The sequence below is a fragment of the Lycorma delicatula genome, chromosome 12, assembly GCF_047948215.1.
Source record: "Lycorma delicatula isolate Av1 chromosome 12, ASM4794821v1, whole genome shotgun sequence".
NCBI lineage: Eukaryota > Metazoa > Arthropoda > Insecta > Hemiptera > Fulgoridae > Lycorma > Lycorma delicatula.
In genome coordinates, this window is record NC_134466.1 from 49,706,738 (window position 1) to 49,723,805 (window position 17,068).

Sequence of the window (17,068 nt, forward strand, 5' to 3'; positions counted from 1 at the left end):
AATATGAGACTGGAGTCTTTCGCACCAGTCCCATCTATAGCCTTACATGTGAATCAGGATTGTCTCCGCTCCGATTTCGGAGAGACGTCCTGCTGTTGCGCTATGCGGTCACTGTCACATCATCGCTGCATCATGTAAATGGACCGGCGTTTACAAGAACCCTTTCTAGGCAACTTGGAACCGGCGTCAGACCTATACCAGGCCGGCCGGAATCAGAGCTCGAGAATTGATGAATAAGTAAGTACGGCATCTCACTTCCCATAGTTGTTGAAATAAGGTTGTGTGAATCACCATCGTCGTTACTTCCGTCGACCTTTTGTCGATTGGATTTAACACCTTTTAAAAAATGTAATTCTCGGTAAGTAATTCATCGATTTCGAGAGATTGTGAGCGAACACGACCAGGAGCTGGTTAAGATTTTCTTTAAATATGTTTAAATAATAAAATAACATTTTTTTCCCCCGCAAAATAAAAATAAAATATGAATAAAACAATTGTGAACGACAACTAAGAAATTAAAAAATAAATAAATAAAAAATGAAGTATTTTTGTTTTCTTTAAAAAGAGGGAAGGCACGATTTTTGTAGTCATATTTTTTCCTCGTAAAATAATACTCATACTTGGGATGTAAATTCCACTTATAGTTTTAAATCACTTGAACTTAATTTGAAACAATATTAAATATCTTCAATTTTCCTAAACATTTTATTATTATTATTATTTTTTAACCACATTCTCCCTCAATCATTTTTCTATTAATGTTAACAATTTCAAGTTCATCATTGGATTGTTTGTTTAAAATAATTTCAAAAAAAAATTAAAGCTAACTCTTTTTTTATTACTTATGAAACTATTCAACTTTACAATATTCTAGAAAATCTCGTAAAAATATTTTATTAAATATTCACTGAAAAAATAAATTGAAATATTCACTGTTAATTTGGTAATATTTTCTCATTTCTTATTTTGTTTGCCAAAATTACGTGTTTTCCCAGGTGTTTTAATAACCAGCAATTTATATTACCTTAAAACTATTTCAACTACGATTGACAACTAAGAAATTAAAAAATAATTGAATAAATAAAAAGTCAAGTATTTTTGTTTTCTTTGAAAAGAGGGAAGGCACGATTTTTGAATATTAAATATCTTAAATTTCCCATAATTTTATTTATTTTATTATTGTTATTTGTTTTCTCTTTAAAATTTTAGATAAAAAATGATTAAAAAAAATAAAATTCAAGTGACTGATATAGAAAATGGGTTATTTGCATTATTAGGTAATCCGATATATTCAGCGAAAGACAATAATTTTAAAATGACACTAAGAGGCAAAGTGATAATGACATTATTATTAGCATCATTTTTTGTAAGCACCTTAAGTTTATATGTAAACTGGAACGATAACCATCGGAGTTTATTGATAATTCAAGATGTTGTTGTCGAGGTAAATGTTATTGTCGCTTTTAACGGTTTAGTGCATTCGCCTAAAATATTTAAAACATTATTTGATATAATGAAATATTCGATAAAATTTAACACAAAAATATTCTACAAAAACATTGATCAAAATATCTACGATAATATTAATAACGAAAAGAATGTATTATTGTGGAATTTAATATGGTAAGTAAAAATTTATTTACTTTTTAAAAATTTGATCAGATTTTTTTAGAGCTAATCTTCTGCAATAATAGATAGTAGTAGAAAACATAACGTATAAAATACATTGTTTCACAACAGATAGGGTTACATTATTCTGTTTACTTCATGTCTCTATTTTTCTTATGCCAGTGGCTGAGATATTACATGAGTAATAAAAGGGATTGGGGCCAGTTTCACCTACGGTGAACAAAACTGAGTTAGTTTCACACGGCAATACGGTAAGAGTCTTTCCCTTAAGCAAAATACGGATGCCGGTTAAACAAAGCAACCGCATCTAGGAACTCCCACACGGTCTGACAATGCGGCTCTCGCCATATTGACTCGCCGGTTGTGAGTGGCCAATTTTCCCCTGACCTCTAAGTTCCAAGGTGGCCCGGTCTCTGCCCCCCCCCCCCCAAGAGCAGGGCAGTCAAACATCAGGTGATCATTTGACTGGACCTCCCCGCAGAAGCACAGTTCATCAGCTGCTAGGCGGAACCGAAACAGATATCGGTTCAAGTTAGTGTGGTTGGTGAGCATCCGATGCCCTTAAATACGAGCTCGAGGCATACCATTCCCCCAGATCCTGTATAAACGTATACAAGGAACTTCCCTTAACCGTGGTGTCCAATTCCAGCTGCCATGCTTCAATCGCGAGGCTCTGCAGCCTTTTCCGCAGGCGGGAGATGGGCAAATCAACGAAATTTAGATCCGCTGCATTGTGATCACCGTTCCGCTCCGGTACTGGCCCGATTCGAAATCGCATTCCACAAGGCTGCCCTAACTTTCGTCACTAAATTGATTGGGAGAGCCTTTTCCAATACTAAGGTAGCCTCGAAGAAGGTTGTTTTAAAAACGTCAGTGCATACAATTAAGGCTCTGCGCTGGGCACTCCTTAAATTTTGAAGAAGTTCTCTATTCATATCCATTCTATGCGCCCAAACTAGCGCCGCGTTACAGGTCATGCTTTCAAACACACCTCGGTACACCATGTACATTTGATAGCACGACAACCCATAGTATTTCCGAGCAATCCTCTTAAATTTGTGCATCACTGAAATGGCATCGACCGCTACTTGCCTATTGTGATTGCTAAACAGGACTTTTCATTAAAAAAAAATATATCTAGGTATGTTAAACTCTAACTCAGCTGATCACACACCCTTTATATTTAATATGGGGGTTACGACTGTACGATAATTTGTCTGCGCCCTTGAGAAGCATATACTGTAAAAAAACTATTATACAGTAAACATTTCTCACTTTAGTACACACTAAAAGTCTCTTTGTTAGTAATATACCTCAGTATCACTCTCACTCACTATGATAATAAAAATTTAGCGAGAAATAATTACAAAAATAATGAACTCACTAATGAGAACAAAAAACTTGATAAGTCCGCAACCAAATAACTCGAAAATTATAGTCCGTATTCCTTGTCCAGTTCACTTAAAATTCCAGTTCACCAGTCCAACACAGAAGCCAAAAAATCAATCCAAAACAACTAAAAACGCGGAGCTCAGATAGACACGTTAACACACCGTGCAGTCCACAACTCGACTACCTACTCGTAACCTGTTACTTGTTAGCATTACATTGCGTTTACCAAATTTATTATTATTCAGTTTCATTTTGATTCGACTTTACTATAATCCTGCATTTTATTTTAATACATTTCTCGATGGCAATATTGTTAAAGAAAATAATCATTACTATTATCGATAACAAATTTCTCGAAGACGATCACTTTAACAAAAGGTTGAAACTCTTTAGAAAGTTTTTGTGTTTTAGGGAAATTAATGTATAAAATATATTAATTCTTACTAATTTGTTTGAATCATCCTTTTTGTAAATTGTTTATTCTTTCAAGTTTTTTATATTTGTTTGTTTTGTTACAGGTTTTTGTTAGTAGGAGTAGTAACATATTGGATATTTGTATGTATTTTTCCATTTTTCGTATTTTTGTTCAATGTTTCTAAGAATTTTGAAATAGATATAAATAATATTGATACACCGGTTCCGTCGTTTACTACAATTATAAATGAAAATAATAATTCAATTATATTAATAATAAATTTCATAATTCAAATAATAGTTTATACAATTTCATGTACAATTCTTGCAACGTGGCTGTTATTTTTATCTATATCGTTGGTACAAATATCTTATGAGTTGAAATTACTAAGTTGTATAATTTTAAATATTGATAATTATATTAAACTAGTAAATGAAATTGGAACAGACAAATCAGTTTTAAAAATGGAGTCGTACGATTTAAACCTGAAAAACTTAGTAAGAAATATTCATCAACATCATTTAAGTGTGATACAGTAAGGATATGAATTTTTATATTTTTCAAAGTTTTATTTTTTTAAGCAACTCAATTCTACGGTGTACTATTTATTTAAATAACAACGAAATGAAATGCATTTAGCTAAACTAATCTATAAAAATTCAATTTATTCATTCTAATTTTTAAATATCTTCATTCTACTGTTAATTTTTCGCAAAATCCTTCAAATTATCTCTTCCTGTTTCTGAACTTATCTTAATAAATAGTCGTGTTAACACTGTAAAAATAACCTGAAAAGAAAGGAGTTTATTTTTTTCAATATAATTCACTTTTTATAGCTTTAAAGAAAGATATTTGTCGTAGAATTATTGAGAAACTTAACTGACCATAAGAATTTATTGAATAAAATCTCCACCAAGATACCTCTTATTGTTATTCTCGCTCAATTGTATTAAGCAAAATCTCATTATAAGCTATGCTGTATTATAAGCTATTGACGGATTATTAAGATACTTGCTTACCATAAGAACTTTTTAATATAAAATTTCGACAAAGATCCTCTCAATTCAGTGAGAATTTATTTAAGCCGATTTTCATTAAAAGTTAAATTTCCGCACATCTATATCTGAATATGTGTTAACCTAGTAAACAATTTTTTGGTAGAAAAGTGCTGTGGGAATTAAAGAAATACGTTCAATAATTTTTCAACGAGAAAGGTGTACCACAACACCCTTATTTATTAGCAAAGATTGTGGGTTTCAAATGAGGATGTTCGTCAAGGAAACCCGTTAACGATTGAGTTGTTTTAGATGTTAATGTCGTCACTTAAAAATAACAAATATTTTCTAACCAATAGTACATTTCCTTTAAGAGCATACCAGATAAACGATTAACAATAGCGACAAGCATACATTAGTTGACATTACGTACTTTGTAGCCATACTATTTTTTTTAAATTTTTATTCTACTAGGAATTCATTTTTTATTCCTTTTTATTAGTCCTCAAAAAAACTCAGGTTATAGAAATTGGTTTTATGTTTATGTAATCGATTTTTCATGATAATATTTTTTTTCAATATTTTAATTTAAATTATATTGATTTGCATGGCATTTCTCCCGCCACCACCCCATTCGGTCGCCCTAAAGTAAAAGACCGAATGTCTGTGCCACAAACGGCTACTGAGCCTCGAATCAGTTTAGCGACCAGTGTCCTAACTAACTCCTAGAGCAAACCTAATTGCGTGAGGGAACTAAGCGCGGTGCCACACACCTCTTGCTTCGTGTCCCACCGCTCACTTCTCATATATTCTAAAATGGGTAGGCGCACCCCGTCAACTACTAAAATATAAATGGCAATCAATAAATTAAATTTATCTCGTCAAGACGCCAATTCGCTGCCACGCCTAGGTCGCTGAGTGCCAGCAAGTACCTGTCCACTAATATTAAAGCACTTGGAGCTTTAATTGACTGATGGCCAGTCATAAACTATATAACTATAAAACTAATTTAAATTATATAGAAAAAAAATGAGGGGACACTAAAACAAAAAAAAAGAAAAACAGTTTTGAACGTATCAGGGTAAGGTACGCAGTTCAGTAATATAAAATATAACAACCAATTGAAGAAACTGAAAAGTAAGAAATCTAAAATGTTTGAAAAAGATCTGTAAAAAATATATATTACATATTGTCGCTTGTTCGCGGATCGATCAGGATATTGAGAGATTTGACAATTAAAAATGTTAATATAATTACAGTTTATTAGTTTAAGAACATAAATAAAATAAACAAATCAATAATAACAATAATAAAAAAAAATAAACGAGAATAATAAAAAATAACAATCAAAGTAATCACAATAATAATTACATACAAAACAGAATTAAAAATAATAAGGATTTATTTACAGGTAGTTAAAAATTGAAAACTAGAATTCTGTCCCATTGACAAAAGACATTAGCATGACCGCTAATGTTAGCACTTTTAACTGCCAGTCTTGTAATTACAACAATAATACATAAGATAAGACAAGTAGAAAAGTTCTTTTGCTGCAAATACCTTTAATGTTCACAAATAAAACTATCCTAACAATTTATGAATGAAATTTAGTACATTATCTCTTTCGCTTATATAGTCTCATTGGTTTGCTTGGTATTTCTCCCGCCACCACCCTCATTCGGTCGCCCTAAAGCATAAGACCGAATGTCTGTGCCACAAACGGCAACTAAGCCTCGAACAGTTTAGCAACCAGTATCCTAACACAGCTCCTAGAGCTTACCTAACAGCATGAGCGGACTAAGCGTTGTGCCATACACCATCGGCTTACGTGTCCCAATCGCTCACTTGTCATATATTTGCTAAAATGGGTAGGCGCACCCCGTCAACTACTTAAAATATACTGATATAGTCTATCAGAAATTCACCACCATTTCTTGTTTTCATGTACTGTTTACACTGGAATGACTTGTGACGTCACCTTAATAGGGTCGTTCGCACTAGAAATTTGTTCCTTCACTGACCTTTTCGAGATTACTGTTGAGTCCAACTCACATAACTTCTCGCTTTGAACTCCCTCGTAGAACTCATCTCGTTGAACTCTATAGAAGACTTTCCTCGCAGACTGACTGTCAACTGCTCTTCCCTGGAGTATTTATACTCCTATCCTCTTGACCTGCAGGACAAAACGTCAGTTGAGCGTGACAACTATCGACCGAGCCCTTTCAGTTTCCCATGCATTTCTAGCCCAGCCCGGTAACACTTCTCACGGAACAACATCTGTTTAAGTGTGTAAGCGGGCAGTATTACAAAGGATGATTGTTAAATGGACTTGTTAGCTTTACTAAAAGGGTTCCTTTTATCCCCTTTCTGGATTCCTCCCATTATTATATTTTCTATTACTTTCTTCTTAATTAGCAGGAATCCGTTAGTCAGGTCCGTTATACGGTCTTGTTACAATATATTATTTAATTTAACTGATTTTAAAAATAGTAAATCGCGTCTCTCACAAACAAGAGTTTTCTTAAAAACCGATTCATATTTTAATTCAAGAGGTAACTAGGATTTCATGGTTCGTAATTAAATTCAATAAAATTTAAAACAACTTTATTAGAAACTTTCTTAAATTTTGACAGGAGATTTACCCGAGATTTTTTTTTTATAAAAAGAAATAGAAAACATTTTGAGAAACAGAAATTAGAGAAAATAAAAGTGTTTACAACTTTATAAAAAATAGTTTTATTTTATGGGCATGATAATCTATTATCTCTTTTCTAGAAAAATTAATTTCGTTTTCATTTTAACAAAACGAAACAATGTGGAAAATTATAATTTTCCGATGTCCATGGGGAAGTAGCAGTGTCTTTTCTGTCTTTAATCTGGAAAACTCTGGGTTCGAATCTCTAACGAGATTCGAACCCGAAGTTTGACATTTTTCATAAATCAAAATAATTCATTCTTCACAAACACACACACACACACACACACACACACACACACACACACACACACACACACACACACACACACAGAAACATGTGCAGTTTACGTTAGTAAAAACCCTGAAATCAGTCTAAATTAACAAATTAGTTTTTATAAGATTTACATTACCTATTATTTAGTGTAATTATGTATTTTAAAGTTGTTTTTTGTTTTTATTTAATTTCAGGAAAAGAAAGCATATCAATATGATTTTGAGTGTTTCCTTGTTGGTTTTTAACCAGTTAGTATGCTTACACTGCAGTGTTATATTATACTGTTTATTCCAGGTAAATATATACTACATTACATATATTATTACAAAGTATAATATTCGTTACTGAAGATAATGTACAAATTTGTACTATATTGTATCATAAAAACAAAAGTTTTATAGCTAATTAGTTACATTAACAAGTATGTTAATTCACTGTTTTATAATGGATTGATATTCCCAGTAAAATAAATTATGAGAACCAATGACAAATTATTAATGAATATTTAAAAGTTTAATATTTTATAGCATCGAGTTAATTTAATTCAATTAAATTAATTTAAATACTCGATTATCTCGGGTAATACGTTAAATTGCGTCCCCCTGAAACTTATCGTTTCGGAACATCTGAAGCGTCTCGAAGAGTATCAACCTCAGAATATTGGGCTGTGAAGTAGAGTAAACGACAAAAAATGATGGATGGGTGTCTTGAAGTCGGCGTTGATGCCAGCAAACATTGACAGTAAATACCAACTAAAACACATGACAAAGAAGTAAAAATCAGAAAATCCTGTCCTATACAGGTAAGGGTGCAAGCGAGTGACCGGCGCATAAAAACTGGTTCATATGGGAAAGGAAATTCCCGACAAAAAATTTCTAGATCTCCAAGTTTGTTTTTACGAAGCGTGGTGTTGGCATTCCAGACGATAAGAAATTTGCACCTTAGTAAATAAACAAGAGGCCTCGAATCAGGATTAGATTTTACGGTAATCAAAGTGTACATGGATAAAGAAAAAGATTTTGGAGTCAGAAATATGATATAAAATTAGCAAAATGGAATATGTAAACAATGTTAAAAGTGAGAAAAATGGCAGAAATTGGCGAAGAAGAAGAATTGAATTCGGAGACCGCTTGCAGTATTTAAAATTCAATTTTCAAAAAAAAGTTCTTGGTATTTTTGAAATTTCTTTTGGTTATTGAATATATTGGTTTTAAATATGCAGCGGTGAACGGCGTACATTCCTTTAAACTTGTCTTTCAAGCGCCTTCAGTTTTCACTTTTACTTTTTCGATGACAATACATAAATTACAAGAGCAGACGGTTCGAGTTTCCACTTGGATAGTCAATGTTTCTCGCATGGTATATGTATGTGGCTGGCGCAAGAGTTTCCGTAGAAACAATCTACGAGGTGTGTGAGAAGAGCAATGAGATTGGTAACACTGCGAGCGATCTGTCAACGCTGTGTCTACCGGTCTGTGATAGACCGGTTTGCTCATCCCAGTACGAGTTTCAACTCCGTTCAGCCAACACATTATTTTTGACAGCGTCATCAGTGAAGTTGTGGTTACGAAAATGGACCAACGGAATTTAGAGCGATGTTGTGCAATCAAGTTTTGTGTTAAACTTGGGAAATCCGCGAGTGTGACCTTTGAAAAGTTGAAACAAGCCTATGGGGACCCTTGCTTATCAAGAGCACAAGTTTTTCGCTGGCGCAAATCATTTTTGGAAGGCCAAGAACACGTTGAAGATCAACCTCGCTCAGGGAGACCTTCAACTTCAAAATCTGATGAAAACGTTAAGCGTGAGGGTTCTTGTGAGATCAGACCGTCGTTTAACAATAAGGATGATGCGTGAACATTAAAATTTAAACGGGTTCACCGTATATCAAATTTTGACAGACAATTTAGACATTCGAAAGGTTTGTGCGAAATTGGTGTCGAAAAACCTCACAATGGAAAAGAGGGACAATCGAAAAAACGTGTGCGTTGATCTTCTTGAGAGTATTGACAATTACCAAGAATTCTTCAATCGTGTAATCACAGGTGATGAATCCTGGATATTTGAGTACGATCCTGAAACAAAGCGGCAAAGCGAAGAGTGGCACACTCCATCTCCTCGACAAAAAAATGTCGAATTAGAAAATGAAAGATCAAAACCTTGTTGATTTGCTTTTTTGACAGTATGGGTATCGTACATAAAGAATTTGTTCCTCCAGGACAAACTGTCAACCAAGTCTTTTACAAAGGTGTCTTGAAAGGCTAAGGTAAAGAGCGATTCGCGTGAGACCAGACATTGCAGAAAAGTGGATGCTTCATCATGACAATTCCCCGTGTCACACGGCCATTTCTATCAGGAAATCTTTGATCTCAAAACGTATTCCTACGGTTCCTCAATCCCCTTATTCGCCTGATTTGAGTCCTTGTAACTTTTTCCTTTTTCCGAAATTGAAACATGTCTTAAAAGGACTTCATTTTGGAACTCTGGAGAACATTCAAAAGATTGTGACCGATCAGTTAAAAGCCCTACCAGTTGAACCCTTCCAGCGCTGCAACCAGGAGAAGGAACAACGACTCCGCCGGTGTATAGCTGCCAAAGGGAACTACTTTGAAGGGGATAATATTGTTGTTTGAAAAAATAAAAACTTTGGTAAGTAAAAAGTCAGTCTCATTACTTTTCTCACACACCTCGTATATAAATACACTCTAGTGAGTAAAGTTTTAAATATTGTATACAATTCCATTTTTTAAATTATTTTGGTCACAAAAAACAGCAAAGAAAGTTAAAAATTAAAACAAAGACAGAGAGAGGTGTAATATATTGGTTACTATGTCGTCTTGATGTTTGACGGGTAACATTAAGAATCGTACAGTATTTCTCTTTATTCGTAGGAAGAACGAGTAACCAGTTACAACTACTATCTAAAACCCGCATGGCTCAGAAAATTGCGTGTCGTGAGCTGACCAAACTGTTACTCTAAAGAAATTACAATAACTGGTAGTCTTTGTTAATTGAAAAGGCTTTAATTGTTATTTATCAGTATAATTCTCACATCCATGAGGATAATGAACACACTGGAGGTCCAGGGAGTTCTACCATACAACACCTTGTTCAGCTGTTTAATGCAAGCCCTTTCTGGCTTTGTCGGGTATTCTTTGCAATTCACTCATTAAAATTATTATCACTATTTGCATAATTAAGGTTTAAATATATGTAAAAAAAAATATTTTCTGATATTTTTTTTTTAATTTTGGGTTCTCATATCAATAGAGTTATTTTATTGATTTTAATCATTATCAAAATAAAATTTAAGCATCAAAATTTCAAATAAAAAAATATTAATTTTGTGGATCCCCCTTACTCTGTTGATAAAATTTAATAAAACATTTTACAAAAAATGTGATCCTGTGAAGAAATCATTAAAAAAAAAATTGTTTGAAAATATTGAAAAAATAAAGTATAATCTTCATGATAGTATGAATATAATTTCTTTATATTTTGGATTCGAGAAATGCTATATTGGCCAGATGTACTTAAATTTTAATTGGAAAAAATCTTTTACCTTCTTTTTAAATAAAAATAAATTGGGAGCCAGAAAAAAAATTATATTTTTTAGAGGTGTGGAGTAAATGTTAAGGAAAATATTCATATGTAGGCTATCTTAAAAAATTTGCTTGAGTAAAATTTTCTCTATACACGCCCTTCAATAAAAGCTAAAATAAAAAAAATCAATTTCTTTCTACATTTCAGGTCCGGAATTTATAATTTAAAAAAAAATTGTATACATTTCTTGATATCTCTATAATGTATGAAGTAAAAACGTTCAAAAAATGCTTGAAAAATATTTAACCCAAAGAGAGATAGAGAATAAATAAAGAAAAACGATATAGTTTAGTTTTAAGAGGCGGGGGTTGACTCTCAAAAAAATGAATTATTTATAAATGAATTTCGTTTACTAAGTTTTCTCTAAAATCCCTCTAATAAGAAAATCAAAATAGGGGTTTTCCCGATACCCCTCCTTAACATATATTAAAATAGGAAAATCTTTGTTAAAAAACATTTCCATTTATGTAATTTGGAAAACCTAACAACGGGACCATCAGTCGGAAATTCATAAGAAAAAACTCTCTTACAACATGAAAAACATTTTTTCCAAATTAATCAATTTGGTGAAGAATAATATTTAATAATACTTATAAAAATTGATTATAGAGATAAAAATATTTTTTTAGTTTTAAATACGGCTTCAAATTTTATATCATATTCAATAAGTTAAAATAAAATTACTTAAATTGTAATAAAACTTATTATTTCCCTAGAAAAATAGTGTTTCGAGAAAAGAAAAACATGTTATGGCATATTTATCATCATTAACTTGTTACGGAATGATTTGTGTCTTTGGACAACAATTAATTAATGAGGTAAGTAAGTATAAAAAAAAATCATTAAAAACGTTACAAAATATACTTTAAAAAGACTAAGAAAACTAAATTACGTTTTTTATTTAAGAACAATTTTAAATTTGGTTATTTACACTTCCCAAATTGAAATGAAGATGAGTAAAATTAATGATTGGAATTAGTGGAGTAATAAAAAAGAGATGTTAGAAAAACAAGGAGGGATGAATTGATTATATTTTTTATACTTCCTGTGGAAAATATTAAAAAAATAAATATGGAAATTGCCAGGAAAAATCCTAAATTAAAAGAGTATATTTTTACTTTGGAGTGGTGATATACCAATAAAATTTTAATTTAAAGTAAATAAATTTAAAGATTAAGGTATGTAAGTTTTAAGGTTATATACGAGACATTATATGCGAATTTTGATTTAACATTTGATCATAGTTAAAGAAAAAGGAAAAATCCAGACAGCGGATTGGTAGAATAAAGAAATATAAAAAAAACAATTATAGGAAAACATGAATGAAAATATTTAAGTATAACTCATTAAGTTAGCTTAGACTAGTAATGCGGTTTTAAATATGAAAAAACTGAAAGAATTATAGTTGAACTGGAAAAAAGAAGACCAAAAGGAAGATCCACTGCAAAAAGAAGGAGGCTTCGGAAGGGTATGAGGGATGATCCGAAATTATTTCAGATCGAATTAAGGAAAGATAGGAGTAATCTATGGATTTGTTTCTAAAAGGCTCTGCACACATAAATATCTAGAAAATTGTATAACTAACTTTTGAAAACCATCAGATATATTTCCTCTAGTCGGCCTCCGTGGCGCGAGTGTTAGCGTCTTGGCTTTTCACCCGAAGGCCCTGGGTTCGAATCTCGGTCAAGCATGGCATTTTTTCACACACGCTACAAAGCATTCACGTCATCCTCTGCGGAAAAACAAAAATTGCTTAACTGCGGACCCGGAGGTTAAAAAAAAAGAAAGATATATTTCCCCTGAGATGAAACACGAAACACAGTGAAGGGGTTTGGTTTTAGAATGAAGTTTGGATTTCGGTTGTACGGTGTGTTGATGTGCAAGAATATATTCTATCTCACGAAGATAGTAAAGAAAAACAATTTCTACCCTTAGCATGGGATAATTTTGTTCTTGAACAAAGCTATGATATGATTAAATGTGTATTGTATTTACTACATGAAAATCAGTACCCGTTGTAACTAATAGGAATCCAAAAATAAAATTTTTCACGGCTCAAATAGAAAATTTACAACTGGCATTCCTATCGGTTTTTGGCTGAAAAGCCAATTACAAAACCCGAGGATCTTCACGGGCTAGGTTTTTAACAAATGGAAAAATTAAGGTTTTATTTTTAACCTTACATTAAAAATAATCAACCCAAAATACTCCTCATTATTATTCAACTTTAACACACGATAAACTGTTCTATTTAGGTGTTAAAATGGAGATTACTTGATAGAGGGCTTGAAACTGCTCTTGATATAGATTAAAAAAAAATCTCATACCGTTTTTTTCCGACTAACCTTTTTTTTCTTCCTTCCTTACTTTGAGCTCTACAGGTGTACATTTGATTTCAATTCAATCCTAACTGAGGATGTGAGAACGTACATAACTGTTTAATCCTGGAATGATTTAACGAAAAGTTCTCAGTACACACCTGTTTGAAGATTAATTTTGTTTATGGCTGTCCAATGAGCAAAAATTCTAAATTCCTATCGGGTAAACCCAACACTCATAAAGTACAATGTAACATTATATAATATTATTTAATAATTGGAGATTTATTTTATAATTAATTTTGTATTTTTTTTTTCAATTCACTGGACCAAGAGTGAGGATTTATGGAATTCCATAACACTATGTTCATGGCTAAATAAACCGTTATGGTTTAAACAAAGCATAAAGATATTTTTAATTGCCACAATGAAACCATTAAAATTGGAACCAGCTGGATTATATAGATTGGATTTAAATTTTTTCTTGAAGGTAACAGAAAGAACAAATTATTTCTTTAGTTAATAAGAAAAAGTAATGTATCCAGTTTTTATGATATATTATCTGTTTAATTTTTTCACGTGATTAACTAGTAATGTATTGCACAGGTATATATTTCGTACTTACCCTGAAATATGCATCGGCAAAACATTAACATATAAATAAATGATAGAAAAATAAAGATGAGTATAATGCGGTAGTATCACCTTAATATTGAACTACATGGAAAAGTTGTAGTTTCTCTAACTTTGAAAGTTATTATACTTACTTTTAAAGTTCTCTGAACGGATGAAAATTATTACGTATTCAAATAATTACCTCTCATAAAGAAACTATTATATTGCATCAATCGGCTTTTTTATTTTACATCTATATCCCCCCCCCTCGGAGTCAGACCCCAACCAAGAATAAACTCAACTCCGGGGACTGCCATCACCTCTAGCTACCTTGGTAGAAAAAAAGTCCCAGCTAGGTAGCCGAGATACCGTCTTTATTTGAATGCCACGCCTCTACCCCTCACCCGGACTCCGTTGAGGGGTCAATTATTTATGGAAAAGTAAAATAACGGTTAAGTGATTGACTTTTGATTGGTTTCTCGACTTATTTCAAACTTCATAACAAAACGTATGGATATAAGTGGATATAATGTTTACTTTCATTTTCCAAATGTTTAAAAAACCTATTCTTGAATTAAAGATATTATTAAATAATCTATTTTTAATAGCTCAGCCGGAGGTTATCATTGTCTTACGATTGAATATAATTTTTATTATAGGTTAAATATATACAACAATAATTTTGATTGTTTAATTATCACTAATTAAAGGTTAATCCATTTTTAATTATACAAAAATAAAAGTTATTCTCAGACTGAATCAGCCTTATCAGCAGAAACAAATACTGAGGTCTTTAAAAATGACACCGTCAACATAACTTCAAGAATCTTTCTCCTCTGCGTAGAGATGTTACTCCTTAGGCAAGGCTATCAAAAAATATTTAGTGGCCACCACCCTCATTTCCTTTTTTGAAGAAGTTGGATAGGTCAGGGGCTCACAGCGACTGAGAGAAGACTGATCAATTTTCTATTTTTCTTAATAAAATAATCTTAACAAAAAGCCAGTCAACATACGAGGGGCTGGTGAGGAGAAAAATCTTAAATTCTTTTGGAGCTCGATTCTTCTGAGTCTTCCTTGTTAAGTTATTTTCGTCATCAGGGTACTGAAGGTAATCCGGAAGAAGCAGCATTCGCAGAAAACCCCAGGCTTTGACTTAATTATTAACAAAATGCTATTATTCTTGCTTTCAACGCCGTTCTGTACCGTAACAGAACTCTAAGATATAACAAACCCAATTCGGATCTACGGGATCCAGCTTTGGAGTACAGGAAGCCGTAAAACGTTGAGATTAAACAGCGATTCCAAAACAAATTTCTGAAGAACATTACAGAATCGCCTTTGGTTCATAAAAAACAACGAAATCCACGAATATCTGGGTTTACCGAACGTCGAGAAGAAATACAGTGATTCGCTACAATAAATTACGGCTAAACAACCACGTGAACTATTTACCTATTAACCTTATAGGCAATTAGACCCAGATCCGGCTGCTGCAGTGGTTAGAGGCGTGAGACATTAAAGAGTATAGACCGAGACCCGGATCGCTTCTCGGCAGATCGGTAAGATGTATCGTTTCATTTCCGTATAGTACCGCCCACTGGTCTCATTAGTGCGGTATAATGTTTTTTTTTTGGGGGGGGTGGAGGAACCCCATTTACGGGCGCCGAAGCAGTGTTGGACTCGCTAAGAGGTTCCGCAAGCTGTTACAGAAAATGCGTATGTATTCCTGCGCACTACCGACTAAACCTCCACCCCTGGCTACCCTACCTCCTGGGAAACCGCTAATAAAGATTTACCTCAAGAGGAGGTAAGCGCCCACACACACATTCGGTCTTCAATAGCAAACATCATCCATACCAAACCCCAAACCACTACAAGAATACCTAAAGAGAAAAAAATTCAGAAAAAAAAAATAGAACACCTAACAGGTACTAAGACCTACCACACACATTTATACATTCATACAATCAAGCCAACACAAGACAAGCGCACAACAATCAAGAAAACATGGTCACAAGACATAACTTATCCGCCAGAGTACACTTAAAAGTTAATTAAATTTCCACAATCTCACCCGGAGTACACAAAACACACCCCACCAACCAACACACACACGCACAACTCAACTACTTACCACTTATCCACGCGACCGTCAGCCATAATCATTAAAAACTTGAGCAACGACCTCAGACATCAGGAGTGTAGTGTCCACGGCCTCGCCGCAAAAAAGCGGCCCCCATCATGTTCGATAGGGCCCCCAAGGCACTCAGTTGCAGACCTGTCCAACCCGGCATTATCTGACGCCTCATTCCCTTGCAGGCCGCGCTAATGCTCGCCGTCTCCTACGAGTTTTTTCTGTTTTACTGAGTTCTTCTAAAACTTTTCTATTATAATTTGCAATAATAGTCCACTGCTTCACACCCTAAAACATTATCTGCTGAAAATCCTCAGGTCTGAACATGTTCTCCCGACTCCGGGTATCCAGGATGCATCTCCGTGCATCTTGGAACCTCGTACAACAGATAAAACATGGTACGGAGTTTCCTCCACATCGCAGGCCGGACAGTTGTCTGAATGGTCAAGAGCGAACCTAAACAGATACGATCTGTAACCACCATGCCCAGCCAGGAATTACATAAGACTATAATCAATTAATGCGGGAGTCCTACTGCACCAACTCCTTACATTCCCATCAGACGGTAAGTCCACCGACCTTTTTCTCCCGCAACTCACCGTTCTTACCAAGTATTCATCAGCTGTTGTAAATTGGCTACAATCAATCTCTTCTTCTCCAAAAAGGAAGCATCCTTAATTCTCTACGCTTCCTTCTGTGAGCAATTAGCAGGTCAATTGGCATAACATCAGGCAGCACCTCTGCAGCCTCTCTTGAGGTTGTACGATAAGCTGCCGAAATCCGGAGGCAGCATCTCCTAGTATAATAAGTATAATATAATAATATATAATAATAAGTATAATTTATTAATAAATAAATTTATGTTTCAGCTGTTGCAGGTATCATACTCATATTGTAATTTGATGTTACAATTCAGTAATAAAAAAAATAATGAATAAATTTACTAATTAGGTTATTTATATTGTCTATTTTTTAAATACAAAATTATTAAGTAAAAT

At 33.3% G+C, this 17,068-nt stretch overlaps 1 protein-coding gene across 1 annotated transcript; it reads left to right on the forward strand.

Annotated features, from left to right (window-relative positions):
* Positions 1-1,571: 1,571 nt before the first annotated feature.
* On the forward strand, positions 1,572-17,068 carry LOC142333143 (uncharacterized). The gene is made up of 6 exons (XM_075380079.1): positions 1,572-1,623; positions 3,540-3,971; positions 7,598-7,697; positions 11,720-11,821; positions 13,656-13,811; positions 16,940-17,068. The coding sequence occupies exons 2-6, from the start codon at positions 3,901-3,903 to the stop codon at positions 17,006-17,008; spliced, it is 498 nt and encodes a 165-aa protein (XP_075236194.1). The 5' UTR covers positions 1,572-1,623; positions 3,540-3,900; the 3' UTR covers positions 17,009-17,068.